Here is a 27,549-nt window from a genome sequence, read left to right as displayed (position 1 = left end):
CCCACCCCTGGCTGCTCATCAGGTGAGCTGTGGAGCTTTCAGAGGTGAGACCGGGGCCCCTCATGACAGATGCTGCTTCAGTGGGTTTGGAGGAAGCAGAAACAGGTCTGTGCTTTTCAGTTCCTCAGGTGACTCTAACAGGCAGTGGAGGTTGGTAACCACTGCCTTCCTCATTTTTTCCTCTGTTTCCTGGCACCATGACGGAGGGAAGGCCAAAGGGTAGTTCAGCCGAGGAGCAGCTGTGGGGGTCTGCCTTAAGTCTTTTGTCAAGGAATGTGCTTTGGCATTCGTTATGGGGAGGGACTGGGACAGGGGCACGATCCAGCCAGAACGGATGCTGTTCAGCAGGTCTAAGTCCCCATGGTCAAGGCCTTTGTTGCGTCCTTTCTGTCTCAGGAGTTTAGTTGGTGCCAGAGAATACACGATGCCTTATCTTTCACCCCAACTGGACCCACCTGACAGCCAGGGCTTTGTGTCACAAGCCTCAAACCCTCCACGGTGCCTGTCACATACAGTCTGGACTCACTACTAAGCACAATGGATTGGTTGATTTCTCTCTCCACATGGCAGGGGGACTTATCCAGCTGGGTGTGTTAATTGGACAACTTCTAGTGCCTGGCCCCCAAATATGAGGGTTGATGTAAACCAAAGCCAGCCAGAAGCTACTCCAAATAGCTTGGCAAAAGGGAAAATCAAGGGCTCCATATTTTCTTAGGCAAGGGCCCTCCACCAAAACAGTCTTTTTATTCCACTGGCATGTAATTTATTTCCTTCCTTCCTTCCTTCCTTCCTTCCTCCCTCCCTCCCTCCCTCCCTCCCTCCAACCCTCCCTCTCCCTTCCCTGCTTCCCCCTGCCCTCTCCTCCCCTCCCTTCCCCTCTCTTCTCCTCCCCTTCCCTCCCCTCTTCTTTTCTTTTCTTTCTTGATGGGATCTCTCCATTGCCCAGGCAGGAGTACAGTGATGCAATCGTAGCAAACTTCTTGGCTTAAGCAGTCCTCCCACCTCAGTGTCCCCTGAGTAGCTGGGACTACATATGCATGCCATCATGCCTGGCTAATTTATTTTTTTCACAGATGGGGTCCTCTATGTTGCCCGACCCGACCTCAAACTCCTGGGCTCAAGTGATCCTCTCACTTGGCCTCTGGGGTCACTGGGATTACAGGCATAAGCCGCTGCACCCAGCTGTAGTTCCTGAGTCAAATGTGACATACCCTGGTGAATAGAAACGGGTAAATTGGTTCTGAAACCCAATCTCTGGCCAGAGCTAACCAGTGGGCCCACAGGTGGCCACAGGTTGCCTGTTAGAGTCACCTGAGGAACTGAAAAGCACAGACCTGTTTCTGCTTCCTCCAAGCCCACTGAAGCAGCATCTGTCATGAGGGGCCCTGGTCTCACCTCTGAAAGCTCCACAGCTGACTCTGATGAGCACCCAGGGGTGGGAGCCCCAGGGTAAGGTCCTGTGGCCCTGGTTGGGACCAAAGGATAAAGCATCTTCCTGGAGCACAGTATGGGGAAGGGCTCAAACCTGGCCCATGTTGGTCAGATTTTGGCCTGCACAGCTGGTGGCCAGGTAAGCTGCATGCCAGGAGGGCACCAGCACTTCTCACCTCCTGCTCCGCATCCCCCAGGCCTGCTGCTGCGGTGCTAGTGACGCATCACTGCCCATTGGAAAGTTTCATTTCATGTCTTGGCCATAGCGGCTCTAGTGCTTTTTCTTCACCTGCCTAGTGTCCATTGCTGATGACTTTTACACAGGACGGCAGGCAGGTGGACACGAGCCTAGGCTCACGGAGGTCTTTAGAGACCTTTGGTTCCTCTTTGTAGAATGAGGGCTACATTGGGTGGGTCAGCAAGTCTCTCACTTCATTCGCTCGAGTTCCACATTGGCAACTTTGTGATGGATCATGTACTTTTTATTCATCTTGAAATGACCCAATTTATATAAATGTTTCTTTTTCAAAAACCGTAATGTAACTACTTTCAATGGAAAATGGACACTTACCTTACATGGAAGGAAGGAAAGTAAAAACAGAAACAAGAACTAGATAAAGTGATTAAATTGTGGGGAGACTGCGTGTCTGCCAGGGGTCTGAGCCTGCGGCTGCTCTCTTTGTCAAAAAGGAAGCTTGACAAGTGCTGGAGAGGGATGGAGACACTCATACGAAACAGACACTCCCCATGTCACAGACAGGCAGAGCAACAGAGAACTATAAGGGGGATCCCTTCTGATCATGTGTCGAATTATTTAAAGCCACACCTGAAATCACTGACATCTGAAATCACATGCCTTGTATATTCCCAGCAATGCTGCCACACACTTCGGCCTGACTGCCGAGATCTGTCTCCAGTTCTGATACTCTGCAAATTCACAGACAGGGTGGAGTAGGGCCTTCTCACATGATCTATGAGGACAGCTCCCCTACTTAAAAAACAATGTCTTTTTTTCTGCTAAAATAATTGTTTTCAATCTTTATTCCACCAAAGTGATGCTTTTTGTTATATCAAATTTTGTTGAGCTGGGCACTGTGTCTCATGCTTCAAATCTCAGCAACATGGAAGGCTCAGGCAGGAGGATCACTTGAGGCCAGGAGTTTGAGACCAGCCTGGGCAACATAGCAAGACACTATATCTTAATTTTTTTTTTTTTTTTTTTTTTTTTTTTTTTTTTTTTTTTTGAGACAGAGTCTCCTTCTGTCACCCAGGCTGGAGTGCAGTGGCACAATCTCGGCTCACTGCAAGCTCCACCTCCCAGATTCACGCCATTCTCCTGCCTCAGCCTCCTGAGTAGCTGGGACTACAGGCACCTGCCACCACGCCCGGTTAATTTTTTGTATTTTTAGTAGAGACAGGGTTTCACCATGTTAGCCAGGATGGTCTCCATCTCCTGACCTTGTGATCCGCCCATCTCAGCCTCCCAAAGTGCTGGGATTACAGGTGTGAGCCACCACGCCCGGCCTCTTAAATTTTTTTTTTTTTTTTAATTAGTTGGGCATGGTGGTGCATGCCTGTAGTCCTAGCTACTTGGGAGGCTGAGGTGGGAGGATCACTTGAGCCCAGGAGTTCAGACATGCAGTGGGCTATGATCATGCCACTGCACTCCAGCCTGGGTGACAGAGCAAGACCTCCTCTCTAAAAAAGAAAAAAAAATTGTGTTGACCAAACTCTAATTTTTTAAAAATTGAAATGGAATCTCACTGTGTCACCCAGGCTGGAGTGCAGTGGCACAATCTTGGCTCACTGCAACCTTTGCCTCCTGAGTTCAAGCAATTTTCCTACCTCAGCCTCCTGAGTAACTGGGATTACAGGTGCCTGCCACCATACCCAGCTAATTTTTTTTATTTTTTTACTTTTACTAGAGATGGGGTTTTGCAATGTTGGGCAGGCTGGTCTTGAACTACTGACCTCAAGTGATCCACCTGCCTCAGCCTCCCAAAGTGCTGGGATTACAGGTGTGAGCCACCGCGCCCGGCCCAAACTCTACTTTTTAAGTAGCAGTTATTTAAGTTTCTACATTTAAATTACACACAGATACATAACACACAACCGCTCAGCACAGAGCTGGTGATCAGCAGAGACAGTTCAAGTTGACATACTTTTAGGCAAAAGGCAAGAAACTTGGTATTGCTGCTGGTGAGTATGTTTGTATTATGCCATTTAAGGAACTGAACAAAGTTTGCTTGTTTTCCAATGACTACCTTTTGAGACCTTAGCTTAAGAAGTAAGCAGAGATCACGCCACTGCACTCCAGCCCGGGCGACAGAGTGAGACTCCATCTCCAAAAAAAAAGAAAGAAAAAGAACAGCCACCACTCTGACCACAGCTCCAAGAGAGTGGATTAGGAGGTGTGTGGTGTGCTGGGTGGTGGGTGGATGATGTACATGTTTATATTTCCAACACCAATTTCCAGGGAATGTCAAAGACAGCCAAGTTTCATTTATTTGTGCACATATGGGCATGAGCAAGAATGTTCTAAACAATGTAACGATTTCCAGCATCGATTACAGAATTTCCTCTGATCATTTAATGAATTTAAACTTCAATTTAAGCTGGACTTTTAAAACTCCCCTTCTGCTTCCCGATGAACCAGCATAATTCCTAAAATTACACCTAAACAAGTCTGTCTTGATACATTGGGGTTTGTTTGCCTTTAGAAAAATTTAGAATCTAGTATGGGCAAGGTGGCTGGAACGAGGTTTGTGATGGCACAAATATTTATGCTTAATTTTGTGTGGACCACTGATACAAAATGATTCTCACTTCATTTTTAGAGTTTCCATAATTGTAGCAATTATCTCTGAAACATTTTTGTCCACACTTATTTGAATAAAGTTTTCTGGAGCTGCTGGGGGCTCTAGAGTCTCGAACTGGGACTGCAGTAATTCAGGGGGCATAAAATGTCCCTTTCTTTTGAGTAAGCGTCCAGAGATGACCTCAAACGACCCACTCAGATGGACCACCAGGAGCTGCATCTCAGCCCGCTTTGCTTCCTTTCCCAACTCCTCGCACTTCAGAGCTGCACCATCTTTTCCTTGTGTTAATATGTCTCTGTACATTTTCTTCAGGGCTGAACAGGCTAGAACCACATGCTGTCCCGAGGCTACATCTCTGTTTAAAAAACGAAAAAAAAACAGAGGGAGGTTAAAGAATGAAGACATTTAAAAATAACCTCTGTCAATTCTAGGTGTAGGACTCTAGTCCTACTTCCTGCCAGTGGAAGGCATTAGAAAGTGGTGGTTAAGCATCAGGCAGTACTAACTGAGTTAAAGATCTGCTAGTAGTGAACAATCCTGGGCGAAGGGATTTACCTCTCTGTCAGTTCGTCATCTGTTAAATGGGGCTATCTAGGGTACTTGCCCGTAGAGCTGTCATAAGGCAAACATTGTTTGAGATCTCTGATACACAGATGTGCTCAGGAAGTGTTGGTTCTGCTTTGATGGATGCCAGACGTTGCTCTGTCTCAGCGTGTGGAGACAGGGCTGCCGGCGCGCCCCTGTGGTATGCAAACAGCTAAGCTCAGGTCCTCTGCAGGATGTTCAGGGATCTGCATTGTACAACTTAGCTTCTCCCTATTTCTACTCCATAGTGTCTGGGGAATTGCCAGGTGCAGAGCTGGAGAAAGCGGGAGAAGGGAGCATCAGCCTCTCTCTGGGCAAGGTGAGTAGAATATGAGAGGTTTCTAGGGACGCACTAAGGGAAAAACTTGAGCCAGAAACAGAGGCAGTGCGACACAGCACCAGTAAGGGGAAACCAGTGCGGCCAGAGACCGCTCGGCTGCTGAGTGTGGGAGGCAGTCATCCTGGGGTCAGGACAGGACTCTGGAGTTAAGAATTGGTGCATACATTCTGACTTGGGGCTGGCTTAGGGATTCAGTATAAAGTTCTCTTCAGAATGAAAGTTCTGAAGGAAGGGGCCTCCCTTGCGTATTTTTTTTCATTTTGTTTTGTTTTGTTTTTGCAGCCAATACATGGCTAGCAAACATAAAAATGAAGCCATACTCGTTTTTATGACTATAAAATGACAGTACTGTAAAAATAGACTCATGAGTGCATTATGTTAGAGACCCAGGTAGGCAAAAATTTTCAAACCTTGAAACCCTGAACCGTAAACCCCTAAATCAAAACTCAGCCCATGCAGAGACAGGGCTGCCAGCCATGTCAATGGGTGTGAAAAAAGCAAACTGAATTTTTGTTCATTTAAGTATATTCTAACTTCATATGGCCCAGACGGTTTTAGATGGATAAAGTATGACTTCACCTTAGAAAGGAAGATCCGTAACCCACTCCCGGCCTTTTCCTTATCCTTCTCCATGTCCTGACCAGGACACCACTGGGGTCAGACCCACAGATGGGTGGTGTGGGGGGCACCCTGTTTGCTCAGGGGCATGCTGCAGAGCTGGGCAATATGGACTCTAATCCTGGCAGCTAATTACCTGTTCACTCACAAATGACCTCAGGCCTTGCTGGTAGTCAAAGCTTGAAGTAAAGGGAGGAAAAATTGTTAACTCAGATAGGCAATAACAGAAGTGGCACCAGTGGACATTTTTTGAGCACTTACTATGTATTAGGTACTGTTCTACTGCCCACTCATCAACTCACTTACTTCTTACAATAATCTGTGGTAGGAACTATATTAATTCCCATTTTACTAATGAAGAAACAGACTTATGGAAACCAAGTGGCTGATCAAGACTGCTAGCTAGTAACTGTGGAGCTGTCTAGAAGGTTTGTCTCCAGAGCCCGACGAAACTCCATGCTGCCTGTGGCTGGCTGAAATCGTTGTGGTTACTTGATAGAAGTGTAGTCAGTTTTTAGAATCCTTTACCATCAGTCAGTTGTGATTTCAGGAGTGCATTTTTCTTTTCCTGTCTTTTCTGAGGGTTTTCTTTACTTGCTGGCTGTGGCTTATGCCAAGGCCCAGTGGTCTCTTACCTTAGTAAAATGTCATGCAAGTTACAGAGCCATGGAATCCGGTCCTGAAAAAAACAAAACAAAACCAAAAACCCAGACACAACGTGACTTCTCCAGGTATTGTTTGTTTGTAGAGAAACATAGTTATATCATGTTCACAAATGTTAAGGTCCAGCGAAAGCTCAGTGGTGTGAGAAGCGGGCCATGCACAAGGCTGAGGGGCCAGCCCCTGGGCAGAAACATTTTCTTTTGACTGGTGTCAGTGGCTCTTTTCATAATAATAAAAATTGCCCTAAAGTACCAGTATGTATCTCCCCATCTTAATGTCCCCATTTTACATATGTCCTCCCTGGTTCTGATAAGTTTACAAATCTTTTATTGTACTGCATGTATTCTTCAGGTATCTCTGATCTCAAATGCAGAGAGATAGACACATAAACCCTAATGTCAGCTGTCCCCTGGTCCTATTCTTCAAACCCTCCAAAGGACAAAATTCCCTTCAGATAAAATTATTCTAAGAAATTTATATTTTTGCCAAAGAGAAGGCAGAGGAAATTTACGTAGCACGTGCTACAGCGTTTCACAAAGAAATCTTCCTGAGACAAGTAAATTCTCTCCTCCTTCCTGGTGCAAATCCTGATTATTGGCCATAATGCATTGGAAAACAAAACAGAAAAACCTTTCTATTATTGAACATTTTAAACACACTGAAAAGCAGACAAAACAGTACAAAGCAAACCTCCATATACCAATACCCAGCTTCAGCAATTTTCTTTCTTTTTTTTTTTTTTTGAGACTAGTCTCGCTCTGTCGCCCAGGCTGGAGTGCAGTGGTCGGATCTCAGCTCACTGCAAGCTCCGCCTCCCAGGTTTATGCCATTCTCCTGCCTCAGCCTCCCGAGTAGCTGGGACTACAGGCGCCCGCCACCTCGCCCGGCTAGTTTTTTGTATTTTTTTAGCAGAGACGGAGTTTCACCGGGTTAGCCAGGATGGTCTCGATCTCCTGACCTCGTGATCCGCCCGCCTCGGCCTCCCAAAGTGCTGGGATGACAGGCTTGAGCCACCGCGCCCGGCCAGCAATTTTCTTTTGAGACGGAGTTTCGCTCTTGTTGCCCAGGCTGGAGTGCAGTGGCGTGATCTCGGCTCACTGCAACATCTGCCTCCTGAGTTCAAGCAATTCTCCTGCCTCAGTCTCCTGAGTAGCTGGGATTACAGGCATGTGCCACCATGCCTGGCTAATTAATTTTGTAGTTTTAGTAGAGATGGGGTTTCTCCATGTTGGTCAGGCTGGTCTCGAACTCCTGACCTCAGGTGATCCACTTGCCTCGGCCTCCCAAAGTTTTGGGATTACAGGCGTGAGCCACCATGCCCGGCTGGCTTCAGCTATTTTCAACCCACAATTAGTCTTGTTGTACGTATGGCCCCAACCACATCCCACATCCCAAATAATCCCATCCTAGATGATTTTGAAGCTGATTCCAGAAACATGATGTGTTTTTTAAAGTCCTTGCTTTTAGGCATTTGATTATTACCATTTTATTTAGAATTTTTGATTTTATATACTTGAGATGGGCCTATATTTTAAAAATATGGACCATATTAAATGTCAGTGTCAAGGCTTTACTAGCTTTATAAAATGAGTAGGATAGTTTTCCCTTTTGTCCTGTTCTTTCAAACAGCTTGTATATAATATATAATGTTTGATAAAACCCATCTGAAAAACCCCCTAGGCCTGGGGTCTTTTTTGAGGGGAGATCTTTGATTATAGATTCAGTTTCTTTAATGAGCACTGTATTGTATTCAGGTTTTCTATTCTTGATTCACTTTTGGTAGCTGCAACATTTATGATGGCAGGAAGAGACCACACTTAGCTGAGCCACCCTCCCTGCCTGCCCTTCCCATCTCTTACTGCATCCTCTTACTTGGCTAAAGAATAAGAAACTTGGTGGAAGGCAGGCGGCCACATAGCAGGAGCAGATTCAGCTCATTTTAGCCCAGCTTCCAGGTCTCCAGAACCTTGAACACAGTTCATATCTGTAGGTTACACTCGCTGTACAACATAGTCACTTTTTATCACCTTTATCATTACTTCAAAGGAGTAACATAAACAATCCATGCCCTTACTGTAAATTATACAGCTCTCTGGACCTTCTGCTTCTTAAGCCAAATGCAGCACCAGAATGGTCACATTTTCACTGGGGAAAAAGCAGGTGTCCCTAAGCAGTGTCTGCCACTAGATCACTGCCATCCAACCCCATTTTCCCCACAGTATTGATATTTTTCATTGAAATTATCCAATTTTGTCTGAGTCTTCAAATTTACTGGCATCAGGTTTTCCACATCCCTCTTTTTGTTACTCATCTCAATTGTGCTGCTTTCTTCTTGATCGGTCTCACTAGAGATCTATTTTTATTTTGTCAAACAACTAGCTTTTGCTCATAGTTTATTTTTTTCCATGACATAGCCCTCAGGAGATCCTGAAAACATGTGCCCAGTTTGTTTTCACTAGCATTCATTTCTATTATTTCCTGCATTTATTTTTTTCTACTTGAACTGAACAACTAGCTCATTACTTTTCATTCTTGTCATTTCCCAAAAATGCACTTAGAGGCTAGTTTCCCTCTAAGTAATGTTGTAACTGCATCCCACAAATTTTAATTGATAGTACTTTTGTTGTATATTACTTAATATTCTATAATTTCCATTATGATTTTTAACTTATAAATTATTTATATGAATGTTAATTTTTAAAAATTTTTTCTTATTTTTAGAGTTCCCAACCATTTTGGTGATGTGTGTGCATTTTTATTATTGATTTTACAGTTCATTATAGTAAAAAATGTGAGTGGTATGATACTGATTCTTTGAAATTTGTGGCAATATTCTTTGTGGTCTAGTACATGTCAGTTTTTGTAAATGTCCCACATGAACTTGAAAAGAATATTATTTTTCATTAATGCCTATGTCAGGCTTGATGCATTTATTCAAATCTTCTATATTATTACTAATAATTTCTTTTGTCTACTTCATGTATCAATTTTTCAAGGTATTTAAAATTCTTCCATTAGACTGAGAAGTTGACAGTCCACCCTTCTGTCTTTGTGTATGTTAGAAAATGTCTTTGTGCTTACTTGTGAATCAGATTTTGTTAGTTGGTGAAGAATTCTTGGTTGACCGTTTTCAATAGTTTGAATAATTATTTCATTTTATTTGGGCCTTTGTTGAGGAGTCTCTTTTAGTGTATTAGGCAATCCTTTAGAAAATATATCTTATCTCTGGTAGCTTTCGGTAGGAAAAAGCCTCTGTCTTTGAGTATTACTCAGTATTACTCTTGTCCTGCTCAGGACTTATTTTGCATATTCAGTGTGAGTACTCATACCCTGGAAAAGTGTTATTACCTATTTGAATACTGCCTTTCTCCTATTCTATTTACTTGGGTTCCTTTTAGCTATACGGGAAGTTTGACATTTTATCATACACATCTATTCATTTTTCTTGAGTATTTTGTTTAGCTCTCTTCTTCATCCTGGGTAATATGCTCCAATCTGCTTTTCTTCTAATTCACTAGTTCTCTCTTCAGCTGTATCTAGTTTATTGTTTAATCCATCTGTTGATTATTTTTTATTTCTAATATTTTTATTTCATTCTTTTTCAAATTTTCCTGTTCTTGTCTTCCATTTGATTCTATTATGTCTAGTTCTTGGAGTGCAACATCTTACAATTACTGTTTTTGCTGATTCTCTCTCATAGTGGTACATTTTCCCAGCAGTTTATAGTTTTTGATTGTAGTTTCATCTTCAGCAAAAGATTTTTTTTTTTTTTTTCCTTTGTGGGAGTCCTAAGTTTTGGAAACACTTTCACAGGCAGTTTCATCAATTCTAGAACAGTTTTATGTCAGTTTATAAGCTTGGTGCCTCTTTGTCATATAATGTGAATTGGGGTGTAGCAGGGGCTCAGGTTTCTCGAGGATCATTGTTTTTTCCCACCTGTGGCCCAGGGAGGCAGCTAGATTTTTTGCTCCTTTTGAGTTCAGTGGGTGGCAATATTTTTAATCCTCATTCAAAGACAGCCCTTATATAAGGACTTTATATTCTACTACTTGACATCAATGTTAACAACAACAACAAGACTTTATGTAAGATACTCAGGTCCAGTTCCATGCTTCATACAGGCTTACAATCTTATCTCCCATCTCTACAGGGTCATCAAAACCTCAGTCTCCTGCCCTCCTGGCTTTTACATAGTCCAAAAATGTAGGGGAGTGGGTTATTCTGGTTTAGTTCAGCCTTGCCACACTTTGATTTTGGCACATGAGATGTTCTCGTTTTGCTTTGGACTTTGGCAATTTTTATTTTCCTTTGATCTTTTCCATGAGGAGCCTTTTAAGCTCTCCAGCTCGGTAACCACCTTTAGCTCCCGTGTATCTCCCCTGGGCTCAGGACATTTCTTATTCAGAGTAATTTAATCTTCAGTAAGTGCAAAGTCATTCTACCAAGGTTATCACTTTGTGCTCAGCAAGTCAAAAACCCTCTAGTTATCTGGATCCACCCTTCATAGAAGGAAGAGGAGAATTAGAAATAATATTTCTTTTTCTTCATATCAAATAAAAGATTATTTTTAAAGCATTGTGTGCTAATGTAGGATTGAGGGTCCTGTAAGTTTACTAAACATAGAACTCTAAGACTTTACTTCCATGCACACACTATTTAACCAGAGATCACTTAGGAGTTCAAATGTAATAGCTACAAAAATCACAAAATGTACAGATCAAATGATGACAGTCACACAATTTACACAAATTATAATCTAAATGTCAATAACTACATAATTAACATAAATCAATACTCAAATCACAACAGTTACTGTCATGTATGTACTTAAGAGCTGAAATGTACTTAACAAATGAAACATCTGTTTATGTTAGCACTTGTCTGGGGGGTGTATTTAGTGGAACAAGTGTGGTTTTTTGTAAACGCAGTAACAAGATGATGAGGCTTACCAGCTCCATATTTGCAGACCACATGGTCGATTTTTATAAACATCCCACATATACTTGAAAATAATATGTGTTATTTACTTTTCATTAATGCCTATGTCAGATTTGATACGTTTATTCAAATCTTCTACATCCTTACTCATAATTTCTTTTGTCTGCTTGATGTATAAATTTTCAAGAAAGGTTTTTGAAATTCCTCCATTAGACTGAGAAGTTGACAGTCTGCCCTTCTGTCTTTGTGTGTGTCAGAAAATGTCTTTGTTTTGTGGTTAATAAAGCAAAAACTAAAGTTATTAACGTTAGAATATATGAGGAGACTTTATATGCTCTTGGAGAAGAGTATAGATATTTAATGCTTATTATTGGCAAGGTTTTCTAGGACATCCTACTAAAAAACTAGATGTTCTGGACACTCTGTGAAGAGAAAAAAAGTTGGACAGTCTACATTTATGCAACTTGAAACCACCATTGCAATTCAGTGTTTTCTGAGCTTATGGTGGGGAATGGGGAAGAAGGCTGTCAAGGATTATAGGCTACAGGGATAATTAGCTGGACTGACTGAGCTCTGCAGTATTTTTTGATGGAAAATTGCCCCTGGGGAGAAGCTGCCCCTTCAAGCACAAATTTGGATTTCCACTTTCCTTTATCCATTTATAAGTGCTTATTGTGTGTGTAGGGAGACCCAGCCACTGTTCTGGGTGCTTTTGGTCCAATACCCTAGACATGATCACTCTAAGTTTGACTAATTCCTAAGGTACCATTTGAACTCATCTTTCTAAATTCCTTTCTTTCTCTTATTCCCCTTGTAATTAGCCAAGCTTTTCTACCACATTTATGGGCTAATGAAGATGAAAAAGACAATACTGCTATACATCAGCTTTTTTTTTTTTTTTTTTTAATAAACTTCTTGTATATATTTTCTAAAACAGCTCCTCTGACAGACAGTTGTAATGAAGGAAGGCACTGGGTCTTGAAGCCTCCCACATTAGCAGGAGGTTCTACTTCCCACTTCTGGGATTCAACCTTATAAAAACGTGGCACATATTGGCCCACAGGAAGGGAAACAGTGGCCACATACTTGACAAAAAGGTAGAATAAGCATTTAGGGGACTGATTTCTAACCCCGGAGTATGTTTTACATGAAAATGGAGGCATCTGCCTTCAAATCATAGAAATTATGTCAAGTTCTATAAAGCTATGAGTTAAAGGATTTATCTTCTTAGAGAAAATGAGGGCCACAGTGAGGTGCTTTCCTAAGGACTTGGAAAAGAAGGAAATACGATTGTTCTCTAAGCGTTAAATTTAAAGATCAACAGTTAAAAGGAAGGGGCAGAGATGTGTAAGGTCATGTGAAGGAGTTAGAGTGACTCCCAGGCTAGCAAGGCATCACTGTGATTCAACTTAATATTTTCACATACCTAGAGGAAGCATGTCTGTCCCAGACAGGCTGGGCAGGCAGGAAGGCCAGAGCAGGGCACTGTAGGTTGAAATGTGAAGCACTGTCCAGCAGACATGGAGCCTTGGCCACTGGCCTGTGAACATCATATTCTTATTAGCAAGCCTTTTCCTACTAATGCATGGTCTCGCATCACCAGATTCTTTGGTCTTAACTCTCTCATGTTCACTAAGAAACCTCTGATTGTATGTTGACTTCCGAAAATGTGGGTACTAATGTGATAGTTACAGGCCACGTAACAGTAGTATTTCTTTTGGTACATGATATCAACTGGCATTTTGGTTTATGCAGGAACTTGTAAACCTGATTAGTAGGGGTCTCACATGAGAGATGAATCCATATTCAATGTGTTGACAATATCAAGGGGGCTGGGCCTGCAAGACAGAGAGCCAGCCCTGAAGTCCCAGTTGGGTAGTCAACCAGCCTTTTCCAAGGTGTTCCCCTTGTCACTGTAGAAGTCTCTGGGTGGGACTTTAAGACTTTATTTAAGACTAGTGCTGTGGGCTGCGGATCTCCATTCAGCAAGAAGAATGCTTTAGAAGAGGAAGTGATTGGAAAGTTCTTAGGGCTGAATGCTAATTTACATGATCACATATCTACTTAGAGTTAAGGGGCAATTCGAACTATGACTTAGGACCAACTCAGAGATGAAACACACAGAACAAAAATAATTTTTTTTTGGCATGAGTAAATGTTCATAATGAGTTTGGGGTGAACCAAAGAGAGCGGACAATTTGTTTAAATACCAGAATTTCTTTCTTATTAGCACAGGCACAAACTTGCATTTTGCTCTTTTGCTCAGATTATATATTCTGCCATTCCATCTGCACAAATATTTCTATTTGCTGGTGCTGTGGAAATGGAGATCAATCTGTATTATTTTATGGCTTAGGAAACAAATACACTTTTCATTAAGCTGAGTGTTGACTATCGTATTCATTATACTTTCTATGTGCCTGAAATATTTCATAAGAATGAAACAAATTAAAAATTACAGAAAACATATTTGGGTAATAAGTTTTCTATCTTGCATACCAATAAATAGAGCTTTACTTTGAATACATGTTTTTTCATTGTTTTAATAGTGCCTTAATGGATGATTTAGTCAATAATAAAGCACATTGCTTCATCTAGTCATAATAAAATTTTTCAGAATCTCAACTATGAAAGCCATAATAAATATAAAACTATTTAAACAAAAATTGGTGCTTTTAGACATCTGCCCTATCGGAATTTATGGCAGACCAGACTAATGACCATGCACTGTGTGCACCAGTCATAAAAACAATAGAGAGGGTTGGAAATAAAACAGCAGCACTTTGAACGTGATTCCTGAAATTTCCAAATAGTGAATCATAATTCAATGATTATGAACTTTCCTTGGAGGCTCCCATGAAGCCACAAGGAGAAAGGTTTTCCCAAAACAGCGCCAGTGTGGAAATTCAAGTTCTAGTGCCTGACCTGCTTCAAGCCAGGGCACCATGCCAGTGCCGTCATGACCCTTTAAGTCAGTGCCTCAAACATCCTTAAGGCCTAACCCCTATCATGGATGCGCTTGCGGGGAACTGCCCCTCTTACTCCTGCTGTCACTCTCACCCTCTCTCTAACCCTTTTCTTTCCATTTAACCAACCTTGATTCACTGCTTGTGAATCATTTGTTTAATGGCTGGATGATCAGGGCCTTTAACACAGTAGGAAGAGTATGATCTTTGAAGTCAGAAAGACTCCCCTTGCTGTGTGGCTTTGCTTGAGTTACTTAATTTCTCTATGCCTCTCTTTGTTCATTTGTAAAGTTGGGATCGTATATAATTCATTGAGCTGCTTTGGGATTTAAATAAGAAAAGGAATAAATTATTTTTTGGTTGATTTAACAGTTGAAATAAACAGTACTTATTTCCAACTCTGAATTTTTGAAAGAGTTTAAATTCACGAATTTCATAGGCACTGGGCCTTAATTCCACAAACACTAAATGTTAATACATGCAAAGCACCATACTGAGTGAGCACTGGGGATAAATATGAATGGTGTGGTTCCTATTGTCAAAGGGAAGACGCAAATGAGTAAATAATCTATTAAGTTACTTGAAGGGCAGTGATGAGGGCTGTAGGAGATATACTAAGAAGGGCTATGATAACACAGCAGGAGGACAGGCCATTTTTTTTTTTTTTTTGAAACAGTTTCGCTCTGTCGCCCAGGCTGAAGTGCAGTGGTGTGATCTCGGCTCACTGCAAGCTCCACCTCCTGGGTTCACGCTATTCTCCCGCCTCAGCCTCCCAAGTAGCTGGGACTACAGGTGCCCGCCGCCATGATCGGCTAATTTTGTTTTTGTACTTCTAGTAGAGACGGGGTTTCACCGTGTTAGCCAGGATGGTCTTGAACTCCTGACCTCGTGATCTGCCCGCCTTGGCCTCCCAAAGTGCTGGGATTACAGGCATGAGCCACTGCGCTTGGAGGACAGGCCAATCTTGATCAGGCCTTGGAAACAGTAGGCCTTGGAAAGAGTAAATCTTGAAGGATAAAGAGAATTTCAAGACCTTGACTGGCCTGCTAAGGAGTGTGGACCTTATTGTAAGGGTGCTAGGAAGGACCTAGACACATGAGCTCCAAATTTTATGTTCATAATGAAGAAAGGGGGCAATTGAGATCTCTCTACAGTGAAGAAATTGGAACAAGAAGGAGATATTAGAGCAAATTCACTAAGCTCTGCGCCTTCCAAACAGTTACTGTGGACAATATAATAAATTATGAAAATCAAACACACACACACAAGTCTTAGGGGAAAGAGAGGAGACAATCCAAATTAGCATCTCTGCCTATGGCTCTGATGTTCAAGGTTTTCACACTCCAGATCAAGCTTGTACAACCCACAGCCCGCAAGCCCTACTGCGGCTTTGAATGTGGCCCAACATACATTCGTAAACTTTCTTAAAACATTATGAGATTTGGCCGGGTGCGGTGGCTCACGCCTGTAATCCCAGCTCTCAGGGAGGCAGAGGCGGGAGGATAGCTTGAGCCCAGGAGTTCGAGACTTGCCTGGGTAATACAGCGAGACCCTGTTCTCCACAAAAAGGAAAAAAAAAAAAAGACAAAAAAAAGAAACATTATGAGATTTTTTTTGTGATTTTTTTTTTTCTCATCAGCTACCGTTAGTGTTAGTGTATTTTACGTGTGGCCCAAGACAATTCTTCTTCCAATGTGGCCCAGGGAAGCCAAACAACTGGACACCCCTGCTCTAGATAGTCCCTACATGCAAGGATGGGGAAGGCAGTGCACTCCCGACTCCCAGCCCAGTGCTCAGAGGTGAGCACAATGAATACTCCAAGAAGGGTTAAATCAGAATATCATGAGGCTAGAGAAAGCTTTCTTGGCCTATGGAAACATCTCAAGAAATTAAGTGTCTTTTGGAAGGGAATGATGGGTAGAGAACAGATAATGGTAGAATATGGGTGAAGAGAGACAGAAGGAAGGTGGGGAGTGGGAATGGCGGGGAGATGAGTGTGTTTTACCTGACGCAAAAGTATATAGAATGTTATATACTGGCCGCCCTCCAAAAAGAAAGAAGAATAATTCCAAAATTCAATTCATAGATATTTTTGGAAGATGAGACCAAGGGTGATACAGTTTATGAAAAATTTTTTTAGTACTTTCCAAATTTTCTATACAGGGCAAATATTACAATTATAATCAGGAGATTTTTTTTCAGGACTGTTTTTTCTTTTCCAAAAAAACCCTCTTTTCAAAATAGACTTTGAAGTTGAAGTCTACTCAGTTGTCACTGCAGGCTCAGATAGGACACTGAGGGCCGGGCACCCAGGGGAGACTCACTGACTAGTAGTTTTGAAATTCTTTATTATAAATATCATGATAATGCTAATAATTTATCACAGCTTGGGTAGACTGTTTCTAGACTGGCACTGTCCAACACAGCTTTCTGCAATGATGTTCTATAGCTGTGCTGTCCAATAAGGTAGCCACTAGCCACTCATGGCTACTGAGCTTTTGAAATGTGGCTGGTATAACCCAGGGACTAGATTTTACATTTTATCTATTTTAATTAATTTGCATATATTTTTTTCAGACAGAGTCTCACTCTGTTCCTCCAGGCTGGAGTGCAGTGGTGCAATTACAGCTCACTGTACCCTCGCACTCCTGAGCTGAGGCCATCCTGCCACCTCAGTCTCCCCAGTAGCTGGGACTACAGGCATGCACCACTGGCTTTTTTTTTTTTTTTTTTTTTTTTTTTTTTTTTAGAGACAGGGACTTGCTATGTTGCCCAGGCTGGTCTCAAGCTCCTGGCCTTCAGCCTCCGCCTCCCAGAGTGCTGGGATTATAGGCTTGAGCCACTGAGCCTGGCCTAATTAATTTACATTTAAATAGCCTGAGGGAGCCCTTAACATGTTCCACTCAGACTGCAGCTCTGAGCCTTCTGAACACAAAACTCTCCCTACATCCTCCCTAGATTCTTTCTTAAGGGAGAACCAGGGCCTCTGCCTTAGACATGGACACGCTTTGATCCATCCACAGGGGGCTTTCCTCAGCTCTGTAGCATGGGGGCAGTGTGGGGAGGGTGGGGACCGGTTACCACGGCAACCAGGAGCTGTGTTGGTGCCAGCACAGCTGTGACCCATATCTTCAGTCTTAGACTCATTGGATTCTTATCAAGAATGAAAATCATCTGTCATTCTACCTCTTAAGAATATAAACCATCTGTCGTTCTATCTCCTCCTCTCTCTATTTTGCTTATCTCTAAGGTCTGGCTAGCTTGTAGTTTTTTTTCTGAAAAAATTTAGTAAGTAACTTGTGTTTCTTCCAGTAATCTTTTCTCCTGTACATAAATTTCTCTTCTGAATTCTACCCCCAAATCCATACAGTCCACTTAACAAGCATCACTTGTGAAGAAAAGGAAGACTATAGAAATTCCATTTTAAAATCTATCAATTTTGGTTGCTTTGTTATTTAACTTACCTTTTATTTGCAGTCACCAAACAGAAACCTAAAATAACACTGGCACAGTCACATTTTATACACTCCCTTAGAAATGGTTTATGTTATTGGCGTGTATATATGATTTATGTTGTGTGTGTATGGTTAGTAATAATAATTTTAAAACGTGATGTTTGTTGAATGCTATAGGCACTTTTCTGTGCATATTTTTTGTATTATCTCATTTAATACTCCCAAGAAGCCAATCAAATAGATCCTGTTAACATTCCTACCTCACAGGAGAAAAACAGGGCACAGAGAGACTAAGCCCTTTGTCAAGGTCATACAAGCCTGGTGGTGGAACTAGGTTGCCTATGTTTATTATCTCTGGTTTAGTATCAACATGATTACCACTCTATTTTATTACTGCTCTGTTATACTATTATTACTCTCTTTTATAGTCCTGTTGCCCTATCTTCTAAAGTCAAATGTTGCAAACCTGTGATGATTCAAGGCCTGAACCTCTACAAACTCAAGCTGCACCCCCAGTAACAAAGAGAATTGCACTTTTGGGGTGCTCTAGAATAGACCTAATAATGGTTTAATGGCTCAAGGCACAAAAAAGAAAAGATAGTGAGCCAGGGAAAGGACACCTGGGGGTGAGCCCAGGCCCACTGAAAGTGAAAACAACAGTGTTGGTCTGTGGCCAGTTCCATTCGTTCTTGCTCTTTGGACACCCTTAGTGCGTGGCCCCAGCCTTTGACCTGCCCTCGTCTCTCCTGAGTTACGGCCAGTTATGCCAGCGAGGACAGTTTGTAACTCTGGTGTGAGACACTCTAGGGAATGGCCTTACAGCCTGCACACAGGAGAGTGCTGTTCATCCATTCATTCACTTGAAAACATGCCACAACTATTTTCTGATGTTTACTATGTGTCAGGCCCGGGGGGTACAATGGTTAACAGGAACAGCCACAGTCCCTGCCCTTTTAGGGGTAAAGTCTAGTTGCAGAGACAAACATTAATCAAATTCTCAGACCGTCAGTTGTTGAGCTGCCACAGGGACAAGCGCAACAGTGAAATGGCACCATGAGAGTCCATCATGGAGGTTTCACTTCCCTGTGGGAGTGGCATGGGTGCTAAGATCAAAGGATGAGAAAGGCTAGCTCAGGGAAGAAGGGAACAGGGATACAAAGGCCCCATGGGAGAAGTGTTTCAGTGGGAGGGACTGGAAGAGGCCAGGATGCTCCCGTGGAGATGGCGGGGGCTGCATGGTTTCTAAAGAGGCTGGAGCCATGTGGAGGCCACGCCACGCATGCTTAGCAGTGTAGGTGTTTGGTCTTGATCCTGAGGTTAGTGGGAAGCCTCTACCGGGTCACAGGCATGACCAGATTTGAGTTTTCAACAATCACTCTGGCTTTGGGGTGAATGCCAGAGTACGGTGATGGTGGCAGGCTGACAGCACCTGGGAAGAGACGAGGACTTCCCCATGTATGAGGCACAGGGAGCCTCTGCCCTCTCAGGAATTACATTCTGCAGGTTAAAATCCCACAACAAGGTGTTTTGGCAGAACCTGTTCAGGCTGGGGCAGAGGGTGGCAGTGTTCCTGGGGCCGAGTTCAGACAGTTGTTCAGGACTGGAGCTAACATATGTAGAGGGTCTACTGGGCACCTGGCTCTTTGAAGCCCCTGTACAGTGACCTTAGGACTCAAGAACTCTACTGCACCAAGTGCTGTAGAGATCTCATCCTGTCACCCAGGTAGAACACGTGTGATGGACACAGACAGCAACTGTTACCTGGTCATTGAGCGGTATCCCTTTTCCCATCTTCTTTCGATTTTCCTCCGGGTGATAGTCATCAGCATCATAGAATTTCCATCCCAGCTTTAAGAACAAAGTGAAAGGGTGTATGTGGCAGGCAGATGGGCCAATGTGACAGTCATTGTGGGGTTACTAACAGGCAGGTGTAGAAACAATACCACCTGCCTGGTTCCCATCAACCCCAAGGACAACCCCCAGGAGGGAAGCACCTTGTCATGCCATTTCACAACCCCCACGACTGGGGCTGCCACAGTCTCTTTAATTCATTACTTTTGTGTGTGTGTGAGACAGAGTCTAACTCTGTCGCCAGCCTGGAGTGCAGTGGCTCAATCTCGGCTCACTGCAACCTCCGCCTCCTGGGTTCAAGTGATTCTCGTGCTTCAGCCTCCCGAGTAGCTGGGATTACAGGCACGCGCCACCATGCCCAGCTAATTTTTGTATTTTCAGTAGAGACGGGGTTTCACTGTGTTGGCCAGGATGGTCTTGATCTCTTGACCTCGTGATCCGCCCACCTCGGCCTCCCAAAGTGCTGGGATTACAGGCCTGAGCCACCGCACCCTGCCTATTCATCGCTGTTTGCAATCACCAAGGAGAAAAATGAAATTGCTCCAATGGGGTTCAAAGCCATGTGGAAGTGTCCGTACAAAGCAGAAAAAAGAGATGCAAGGAGACCAGAACACAATGGGACACGCACTTGGAAGGCGTTAGGACAGGTTACTAACCTCAGATGCCAGCAGGGCGCCCACGGTGGATCTGTGGAGAGGACACAGATGTTTCCATTACTGCCCTGCCCAATGTGTGGAGCTTCCTTCTGTGCAAAGATGTCTGGGAAAAGGATGGCTGCCCTAGCAGGAATTTAAACACCAATCACGGTGTAATCCTAAAGCAGTGATGCCCGTGACCCTGGAGTCTGGAGATTGGCCTTAGCTGATCCCCGCGAATGTCAATCAGGAAATAATTAGTTAACACTATTTTTTTCTCAAAAGGCAATATACAAGATCTCATTAAACCCAAGATTTTTCTTCAATAATCAGTTTTTGGTCCCTGTTGTATAATTTTGTGTGTGTGGGGGGGGATGTTGAATTCATAAAGTAATAAAATTCTGTTGAGCATATTGAGTGGAGGGGTCTGATGGAGGATTTAATCTCTAGCAGCACCCATGTAAAGTTCAGGGCACTCATAAAAGCATAAAAACATTTTTGGAGTTTAAAAGAGACACACTCCTAAAATAAAGGACATGGGTCAGTATCTCATGGATCACTGGCACTTGTTAAGACTGGGAGTTAAACGTTCTCTGTGCAGAGCATTTGGTAACTATCTGTTCATACTCTACCAGGCGGCATGTGCTAGTGAAAGGGGCTCGGGACTCGGGACTGGAGATGGGGCCACAGTTGCCTTCTGCCACTAAATGACTGAGTGCTCCCAGCCAAGTCACCTGTTCCTGTAAACCTGAGTTTTCTCACCTGTAAAACAAGGGATCTGAGCCACACAATGTATCCATCCACCTACATTTCATTTGTTTATTACAAATGAAATTTGTAATACACCTACCCAGGATGTAATGGTAAGCTCACTGAGACATGGCCTTAGCCATCCTAAACAGTCTAGTACCACAGGGTAGGGGTGGAGGCCAGCGGACAATGACCCATAAAATGCTTTCTTGCTTTCAATGTTTAAAGTGTTGCCCGAATGCCAATTATTTAAGCACCATCTTCATAATTTTTTACTTATCCCCATACTGTTGTATCATGCCCTCTTAAATTTTGCATCACATTTTGATGTTTTTATTTAATTGCTTCACTTTTAAAAATTAAGTAAGTGTGTTAAGGAAACTTTCTTTCATTCCCTTACACAAGAAGCTATCATCACTTGCCTTGAACAGAAGGCACCTGAAAAGCTGTATGTAATGAAAACAGAACAATGTGATTAAATTCTAGCTGGACACTGTTGCCTAACAAAGGTCCTCTTTCTTTCACCAAAAAGCCATCAGAGAGGTGTTAGACACACTTGTACCAAACTGAGATCTGCTCCTTGATGTAACCAAAGGATTGCGAGAGCAATGAAACCTTTCCCGTTATGTTCATTCTATTGAAGGCTGCTCAGCGAGACATGCAGCCTATGGATGAACAGACCATTTCAGCCAATCTCCACAGCTGGTGAAGCCAGAAGTATGCATAGCAGAAATCACACTTAAGACCAAGTTAGGTTGGGCGCGGTGGCTAACGCCTATAATCCCAGCACTTTGGGAGGCTGAGGCAGGCGGACTTTGGGAGGCTGAGGTAGGCGGATCACTTGAGGCCAGGAATTTGGGACCAGCCCGGCCAACATAGCAAAACCCCGTTTCCACTGAAAATACAAAACTGAGCTGGGCATGGTGGCACACACCTGTAACCCCAGTTACTCTGGAGGCTGAGGCATGAGGATCGCTTGAACTCAGGAGGCAGAGGTTGCAGTGAGCTGAGCTCACACCACTGTACTCCAGCCTGGGCGACAGAGTGAGAGTCTGTCTCAAAAAACAAAACAAAACAAAACAACAACAACAACAACAAAAAGACCAAGTTAGATTAGCCATGAATGAATATGCCATCCAGTACTCATAATCTGAAAGTAGAGCTAAAGAGATGTGGGTGAAGACTGTCAGGAAGAAGATGGGAAACGAAAAGCCACTGTCTGGACTCTTGAATATGCACCAAAGACCCTGGCAGAAATAAGTCACCGTGCTGGGCCCCAAAATACTGGTCAGACCCAGGATTACAAATCAAGATTTGGGGTCTATAGGTCTCCCAGTGAGTTGGTCTAAATCAGGAGCAAGGGACTTAAAAAGACAACACAGGCCAATGGGGGAGAAGGAAGGGATGGAGAATCAATGAGAAAGATATTCAAAAGGTCTGAGCTTGTTTCCTCAGCAAAGAGAAGGAAACCTGGAAGGAGATGTTAAGGGTGGCTTCACTAAGACTGTGAAAATATAAAGAAAACTAACAACACTGCCACCCACTCAAATGCCTGCCATCTTCCATCCTTTTATTCATTCATTAAGTCATCAAGTATTTAGTGAGTACCTATGAAATGCCAGGAACTGTTCTAGACACATGTATCAGTAAACAAAAAAGAAAATGATCCTCTACATTCAGGTGGGGGGAGACAGTAACAAACTGAGTACTTGAGGTCACTGTGTTTTAACAGTGTTATAAATGGAGTCTTTCTGTTTTGAGACTATTGTTCTCTTCAGTCATTAGGCTGTGACAAAGATTTTTCTAAATGTTATGGAGTATAATTTCAAAATCCTGTAGGGCTCCAATAGGGGTTCACAAAGTCACTCAAGAACTTGATGTTGCTACATCCGATGATGAATATAATCAAGTCTCAGTCTTTTTATTACTCAGCTAGTCAATAACATTGAACACATCTCCCTGAGGCATAGCCACCAGAAGGCCCCAGGGTTCAGTTCTTTTTTATCTATACACACTCCTTTGGTGATCTCAACACCTTAGGTCTTTAAGTACACCCACACAACAATGATTCCCACAGTCAGATCTAAAGTCCCTCTCCTCTGAACTTCAGACTTGGACATCCAACCACCATCCACTTGATGACTGACTGGCTGGTAAAACTCACCATATCCCACACTGAGATTCTGAGGTTGTCTTCCAAATCTGCTCTATCTACTGATTCCCCATCACAGTTTGTGGCAACTCCCTCCTTCCAATTACCCAGGCCTAAATTGTTTTTTTTTTTTTTTTGAGACGGAGTCTCGGTCTGTCGCCCAGGCTGGAGTGCAGTGACCGATCTCAGCTCACTGCAAGCTCCGCCTCCCGGGTTCATGCCATTCTCCTGCCTCAGCCTCCTGAGTAGCTGGGACTACAGGCGCCCACCACCTCGCCCGGCTAGTTTTTTGTATTTTTTGAGTAGAGACGGGGTTTCACCGTGTTAGCCAGGATGGTCTCCATCTCCTGACCTCGTGATCCGCCCGTCGCGGCCTCCCAAAGTGCTGGAATTACAGGCTTGAGCCACCGCGCCCGGCCGGCCTAAAATCTTGAATCATCCTTGACTTCTCTCTCGTCTTCTTACACCCCACATCCAGTCCCCAAACACATCTTTCTGACTCCGCCTTCAAAATATTGCCAGCATATGACCACATCTCTTCACCTGCATTGTTTCTGATTTCATTTCCCATCATGCTTCCCCCTCACTCAGCCACAATGGCTTCCTTCCTGCTCCTTAAAGAAGTCAAGCCTTAGCCCGGCATGGTGGCTCACGCCTGTAATCCCTGCACTTTGGGAGGCCGAGACGCGTGGATCACCTGAGGTCAGGAGTTTGAGACCAGCCTCGCCAACATGATGAAACCCCGTCTCTACTAAAAATACAAAATATTAGCTGGGTGTGGTGGTGGACACCTATAATCACAGCTACTTAGGAGGCTGAGGCAGGGGAATTGTTTGAACTCGGGAGGCGGAGGTGGCAGTGAGCTGAGATTCCACCACTGCACTCCAGCCTGGACAACAGGAGTGAAGCTCCATCTCAAAAAAAAAAAAAAAAAAAAAAAAGAAGCCAAGCCTCAGAACCTTTGCACCAGCCATTCCCTCTGCCTCTCCTGCCCTTTCCTCAGCTAGCCACATGGCGGACTCCTCGTCTTTCAGGTCTTTGCTCAAACACCACTTCCCCAGAGGAGCCTTCCCTGACCACTCTGCCTGGCACTCTTGGTTCTGCTTACTCCAGAGCATCTCACCAATCCACACACTACATATATTCATTTACTTTGTCTCCCATACCAGAATGTAAATCCTTTGAAGGCAGGGATTTTATCTGTCCTGTTCGCTATATGACAATGACATAGAGTAAGGATTGAGCTCAATAATTACTGAGTACATGAATATCACAAGCTATACATCATAGGGATTAGACCCCCCTCAACTGATCCAAGACTCAGAAGGGCACATGAATTACCCAAGCCCACACAGCCAGACAGCAACAGAACCAAGACCTAGGGCTCTTCACTCCTGTTACATCACATGATGCCAATGATTTTACATTCTCCAACTGATTCAAATCATATGGCAGCTAGGCATTTGGGGACTCCATGTTTTATTTCAATTTCAGTTCAAGATTTCTTATCTTTGTGGCTAAGAACCCTACAGCAATTTTGGAAAGCAAAACCCATCTACCTGGAGTAAGTCTTTACACCTGACTACACGGGCCACAACATGGGCCGTTCCTGATTCAGAAAATTCTAGAAGGGTCCTATAGGCCCTTGAAGGTTATAATGTTTAGGTGATCAAGTTCTATCCTTTGCTGCCTGTGGTCGACTGCTGCAGCAGCTGTCCTTTCTGATAAAGGGCACGGTTAGACTTTGGTTTAAACAGGGAGCCAAATGTTAACTCCTCAGTCTCCAAGTTAGCATACTGGGCTACCTGTGTGGTTTCCACAATTCTCTCCTTTCTTTCCAAACCTTCAGGAGCTACCCTCCATATTAACGCTGTCTCCTTCCAGGTTAAGCTGATGAAAGGAAGGGGAAAACGATTCACTTTACAAAATCGAATCGGAGAAGTCCAGGGCCTCACAGGAGGAGGCCGCTGTGTGTTCAGATGGCCAAAGGTCCGTGAGAGCCTGGGCCTTGGTTTGCGTCCTCTCGCTAGAGGCCGTGCGCCCTCCCGCCTAGCCCCGACGAGGCGCCCCGAAACCGAGCCCCGCGCCGCTCGCCAGGCCTCCACCTGCGCGGCCCCGCAGCCGCCTCTTCAGGAGCGGTTTCCTCCCTGAGCATGCGGTCGCTGCAGCCTCCCTGTCTTAGAGCGGGAACCCTGGGCTCGGATGCCGTCCCAGGATGGGCGCTCTCCTAGCAGGCTGGAGGGCGGGGAGAGTGCGCAGCAGCCGCGGGCCTCGGTTTCTTCATCTGCGAAGGGAAGGGTGGGGGGTCCCCACGACCCCATTTCACCGGCAGGGACGGCGACACGTCCGGCCTCCGCCGCGCCCGCAACGTCTCTCCCGGGCGCCCCCCGCCCTCTCCCGGACCTACTTCCCCGAGCCGCTCACGCCCATCACCAGCAACGCGCCCGGCGCCGCCATGACCCGAGCCTGGCTCCTTCCCGTCGCCTTCCGGGCCCCGCCGGCCCCGGCCTTCCCGGCGCCCGAGGGGCGGAGCCGCTCCCGCCCAGGCAGGGCGAGTGAGGGCTGTGCCCCTCTGCGCTCCCCCGGTTTCCCCGCGCCCCTTTTCCATGCTTTCCGCATCCCTTTCCCAACCTCCCCATCTCTCTCTCCTGCCCCTTCTTTTCCTCTCCCCTCCCCTCCCCTCCCTCGTTACTCTTCCCGGAAGTGAAGCGCGCGCCCGGCCTGGCACTGGCGTCTCCCTGGGCTGCCCGTAGTCGCCCAAAGCCCCGCCACCTGTCTTCCTACTGTCCTGGCCCCTCTTGGTTCCAGAAGAGCCTCACCCTGGCAGGCCGGATCCTCATCCACCCATGGAAAGCATTCATTCATTCATTTATAAAAATGTTCTTATAGAAAGAATAAACGGAAAATAAGACTCATACTTTCCCACGCCAGGCAGCAATAAGCAGCACTTCCTAAATCGACACCCCTTTCCCCGCGCCCCCGCGTAGATACATGGGTATGAATATTTTGTAAAACTGCGATCAGGCCATACACAGCGTTTTGTAATCTGGCCTTTTGTCACAATAATAAATGGCGGCCATCTTTTGGTGTCAAACTTAAGGTTGAGGGTTGACCATAGCAGCGTATGTCATGGCTGTGTGGCTCTGCTATTAAATCCAGCTCTTGTTGGGACCTTAAGAGGACGGAGCTCCACTTTAAAGTGCCCATTTGCTTTAAAACAATGTGTTAATTATCTGTCGTTTGAACTATTTGATTAAAAGCAATTCTAACCGCATTTGGCATCACCTCCTTTGGTCTTTTGCATTTGGCATCACCTCCTTTGGTCTTTTGTTAACCAAGGTCGTAGGTATTACTCTGTGTCCTAGAAAACAATAAAAGTGACATAAAAGCATTTATCTAATGAATAGTTCAATTACTCCTGCACAGACTTTGTTTTTCATCTACTTAGCTTGAGTAGATGAGATTTCAATCTGGATGGGGGCTGTACAGATGAAGAAATTGAGGCTTGGAGAGACAGGTCTTACAACTCAGTTATGGTCAATACTCATTTCTTGAACATCTACGCATTTAAAAGATTACCCTCTAGGCATTCTCAAGCTTGATAAGAGGAATAGATGTGTATGCAAATACTTTAACTTGTGTCCTGCTTCGCTAGCTCAGTATGAAAAAAAAATCTCATATTTCTTTCATTGTTCAAATCAGAATTATTAGCAGAAAATCTGGTTCTTCTCCTTGGATTTCTTTCCCAAGACATGTCCAAGGATCTTAAACTTGCTGTGCTGCTCAGGGTGGTGGCAGGAAACAGCATGCTCAAATTGGGGCAGGTGAACAGAATTTAACAAAGGGACTATTTGCAGAGATGTGGGTAGGGTCAGAAAAAGCAACTGGGGCAGAGTCCAGATCTGAGTAACCGAGAAGTGTTTTCACTCTTAAATAGAAAGGGGCCGATGAGAGGGAGCCTTTATATGAGAAGGGAAAATAATGGAAGGAGAGAGACAAGAGAGAATAGACCATATAGGAAGAAGTATCTGACAGGACTGTAGCCTTAGGAAGAGAGACAGACATTTCTTGTTGACCCAGCAGAAAAATAATCAGGAGAATAAATAACCTCTCCTCCCCTCCTCTTGCACTGTGATCTGCTAGTGGCCATACCCCACCCATCAAACCCAATCGGAAGGTGGAGAGCTAGGAAGTGCGTTGGTGCCCATGCATGCCAATTTCCTGGGCTCAGAGCAGGGAAGAGAACGGTAGAGATTGTATCTGGAGGGACCAATGAAAGATACCCAGCACACCAGTGCCAGTGAAACCCTGTGCCTGCTTCCAGGACAGCAGAACTTCAGAGGTGC

The 27,549-nt window shown here is 44.2% G+C and overlaps 1 protein-coding gene across 9 annotated transcripts; it reads right to left on the bottom strand.

The window, feature by feature from the left end:
• Positions 1–3,914: 3,914 nt before the first annotated feature.
• On the bottom strand, positions 3,915–26,246 carry IDNK (IDNK gluconokinase). 9 transcript variants are annotated; one of them, XM_030920244.1, is made up of 6 exons: positions 25,530–25,700; positions 24,370–25,093; positions 20,323–20,353; positions 19,577–19,663; positions 6,429–6,472; positions 3,915–4,605 (listed from the first exon to the last, which is right to left on the bottom strand). In XM_030920244.1, exons 4-6 carry the CDS (start codon positions 19,604–19,606, stop codon positions 4,254–4,256), a joined length of 426 nt encoding a protein of 141 aa, XP_030776104.1. In that variant the 5' UTR covers positions 19,607–19,663; positions 20,323–20,353; positions 24,370–25,093; positions 25,530–25,700; the 3' UTR covers positions 3,915–4,253. The 9 variants fall into 9 exon arrangements, with proteins under 9 accessions (XP_030776104.1, XP_010382330.1, XP_030776102.1 ...); XM_010384028.2 differs by lacking the exon at positions 24,370–25,093 and having other exon boundaries at positions 25,611–25,729; XM_030920242.1 differs by having other exon boundaries at positions 24,370–25,700.
• Between the last annotated feature and the right edge of the window lie 1,303 nt (positions 26,247–27,549).

Source organism: Rhinopithecus roxellana, chromosome 16, assembly GCF_007565055.1.
Source record: "Rhinopithecus roxellana isolate Shanxi Qingling chromosome 16, ASM756505v1, whole genome shotgun sequence".
NCBI lineage: Eukaryota > Metazoa > Chordata > Mammalia > Primates > Cercopithecidae > Rhinopithecus > Rhinopithecus roxellana.
Note: the sequence above shows the minus strand (reverse complement) of the source record. Positions and strands in the feature narration are given on the sequence as shown.